At 38.9% G+C, this 2,607-nt stretch overlaps 1 protein-coding gene across 1 annotated transcript in view; it reads right to left on the bottom strand.

Moving 5' to 3' along the window:
- PLEKHG1 (pleckstrin homology and RhoGEF domain containing G1) overlaps positions 1 to 2,607 on the bottom strand; it is a 52,565-nt gene that overhangs the window by 10,226 nt on the left and 39,732 nt on the right. The window contains exons 9-10 of the mRNA XM_018567581.1: positions 1,650 to 1,736; positions 222 to 255 (exon numbers count right to left, since the gene is read on the bottom strand). Of these exons, the coding sequence (XP_018423083.1) occupies positions 222 to 255; positions 1,650 to 1,736 (121 nt within the window). The remainder of the gene's footprint in view (positions 1 to 221; positions 256 to 1,649; positions 1,737 to 2,607) is intronic.

Here is a 2,607-nt window from a genome sequence, read left to right on the forward strand (position 1 = left end):
TATGTATATATATACACACATACATACATACATACATACATATATACATACATACATACATACATATATATATACATACATACATACACACACACACACACACACACACACACACAGTATAACATATCCCTATTTTACTTTATTTTTCTAAAAAGTTATTACAAACATCACAGATGCGAATTGCAAAAAACAAAAACAAAAAAAAACACAGGAAAACTTACGTATTGCATCCATTTCTAGAATAGCTTGCTTTGCCTACAAATAAAAATAGTCAGGTTATTTTAGTATCACAGTTAGATATTTATACTTAAATACTAAGTGTAGGAGTGTAGTAACTTATAGTCATACATAAATAAAAATGCCATGTTTTTTTTAGAGTGCTTAATCAACAGTCACATTATTTTTTTTTTCAAATTATTCAAACAAAGTCACTTTTTTCCATCTTCCAGTTAGGATTATTGTTCTTAGGAACACAAAACTGAATAAATAAAATGTTAAATCTACATACACACACAATTTTAACCACTAATCTACCAATTCTCTCCAAAAGTAAAAAGGATAAATCTAATTTTCACATGGTAGAGTTTTAAGTGAATTCCTCACTGGCTTTTAAAAGGTTATCCATCCTTTGATGAACCTAAAGCCTGGTCCAAAACCATGATGAATGGAGTTTCTGGCCAGCATAAGGCGCTCCACCAGTACAAAATACACACAGGGACAGGTCGCAAAATGCTCCCTTGGAAATATATGTATGTAAAACTCTCCAAAATGATAAAGTGCTTCAGATTAAATACCGATTTTTTACATTAGCTGCACACATTTTCATACACTTCATATGGAACATTCCCATAGCATATAGTCGAAACAACAAATGCTATGCAAATGCACCACTAGGTGTCACTACAAGCCTATCTGTCCTGTATACCCTAACCTACTAACTGTGCAATGGATTTTATTTTATTTTTTTATATTATGCATTTTGACTGCCTTTAAGTGTCATTTTTAATGTACAAACTGATATTTCAGAAAAATAAAACTTAGTGTTCACTTTGTACCCAATATAAAATTACACAATGTCTTCTATGAAAGAGTTAAAGCACACAGCAGATGAGTTTTTAAAAAATAAAGCAAATTATACCATAGTAAATGCAGAGTAATTACCTTCAGCAGATTATATATTTCAGCTGACAAATAAAGATGGATTGGTTACTATCCAACATGCATCTGTGATTGTCAGCAAAGGGAATTTATTTCTAATTCAAAGATGAAGTCAAGGTCTCAGTTGTATGCATCTACAAGTGTATATGGAACCTGCATGCCATATCAAGTATTCCATGTTTTTATTCTAATCTATAAGAGTAGCCACACTGGGACGTACTACATGCACTATTAAACAGTGGAGGCTATTCCAATGCTGCATATGGAATAGCAACAGAAAAATCTCTACTCAAATAACTTTAATAGGTTTCCTTTGTGGCTGAGTAGGGCTACATAGCGGGGGATTTTGTTTTGGGCAGACCTCCTATTGTGCACTTTTCCAGCTATGTATTAACTGATTTGCCTGGGGGCAAGAAGCTCCCGTTTTCTTAAATCAGCCACCCAGGCTGCATTTCACCCTTAGCATAACTATGTCATGTGTGTGTACAAACCTTGGCTGGTATTTTAGCAGGGTGATTCTCCAATATCAGCCTTTTCAAATGCAAAATCCAGAGTCGTTTTTCCTGTTGAGACTTGGCCTGTTAAAAAGTGACATCTGTTAAGTGGATGGACAAGAAATATTCTGTATATATTTTTTTACAAATATAGAGTAAAAAAATGTTAACAGCATCAGAGGCAGAAGTGCAAACATTCTATATATAAAACATATGAGTGAGAGAGAGAGAGAGAGAGAGGACCAAAGAGGGGAAGAGAGAGAGAGAGGACCAAAGAGGGGAAGAGAGAGAGAGAGAGCCAAAGAGGGGGAGAGAGAGAGAGAGAGGACCAAAGAGGGGAAGAGAGAGAGAGAGAGGACCAAAGAGGGGAAGAGAGAGAGAGAGAGGACCAAAGAGGGGAAGAGAGAGAGAGAGAGGACCAAAGAGGGGAAGAGAGAGAGAGAGAGGACCAAAGAGGGGAAGAGAGAGAGAGAGAGGACCAAAGAGGGGAAGAGAGAGAGAGAGAGGACCAAAGAGGGGAAGAGAGAGAGAGAGAGGACCAAAGAGGGGAAGAGAGAGAGAGAGAGGACCAAAGAGGGGAAGAGAGAGAGAGAGAGGACCAAAGAGGGGAAGAGAGAGAGAGAGAGGACCAAAGAGGGGAAGAGAGAGAGAGAGAGGACCAAAGAGGGGAAGAGAGAGAGAGAGAGGACCAAAGAGGGGAAGAGAGAGAGAGAGAGGACCAAAGAGGGGAAGAGAGAGAGAGAGAGGACCAAAGAGGGGAAGAGAGAGAGAGAGAGGACCAAAGAGGGGAAGAGAGAGAGAGAGAGGACCAAAGAGGGGAAGAGAGAGAGAGAGAGGACCAAAGAGGGGAAGAGAGAGAGAGAGAGGACCAAAGAGGGGAAGAGAGAGAGAGAGAGGACCAAAGAGGGGAAGAGAGAGAGAGAGAGGACCAAAGAGGGGAAGAGAGAGAGAGAGA

The sequence above is a fragment of the Nanorana parkeri genome, unplaced genomic scaffold, assembly GCF_000935625.1.
Source record: "Nanorana parkeri isolate BGI_ZX_2015 unplaced genomic scaffold, ASM93562v1 scaffold1067, whole genome shotgun sequence".
Lineage (NCBI taxonomy): Eukaryota > Metazoa > Chordata > Amphibia > Anura > Dicroglossidae > Nanorana > Nanorana parkeri.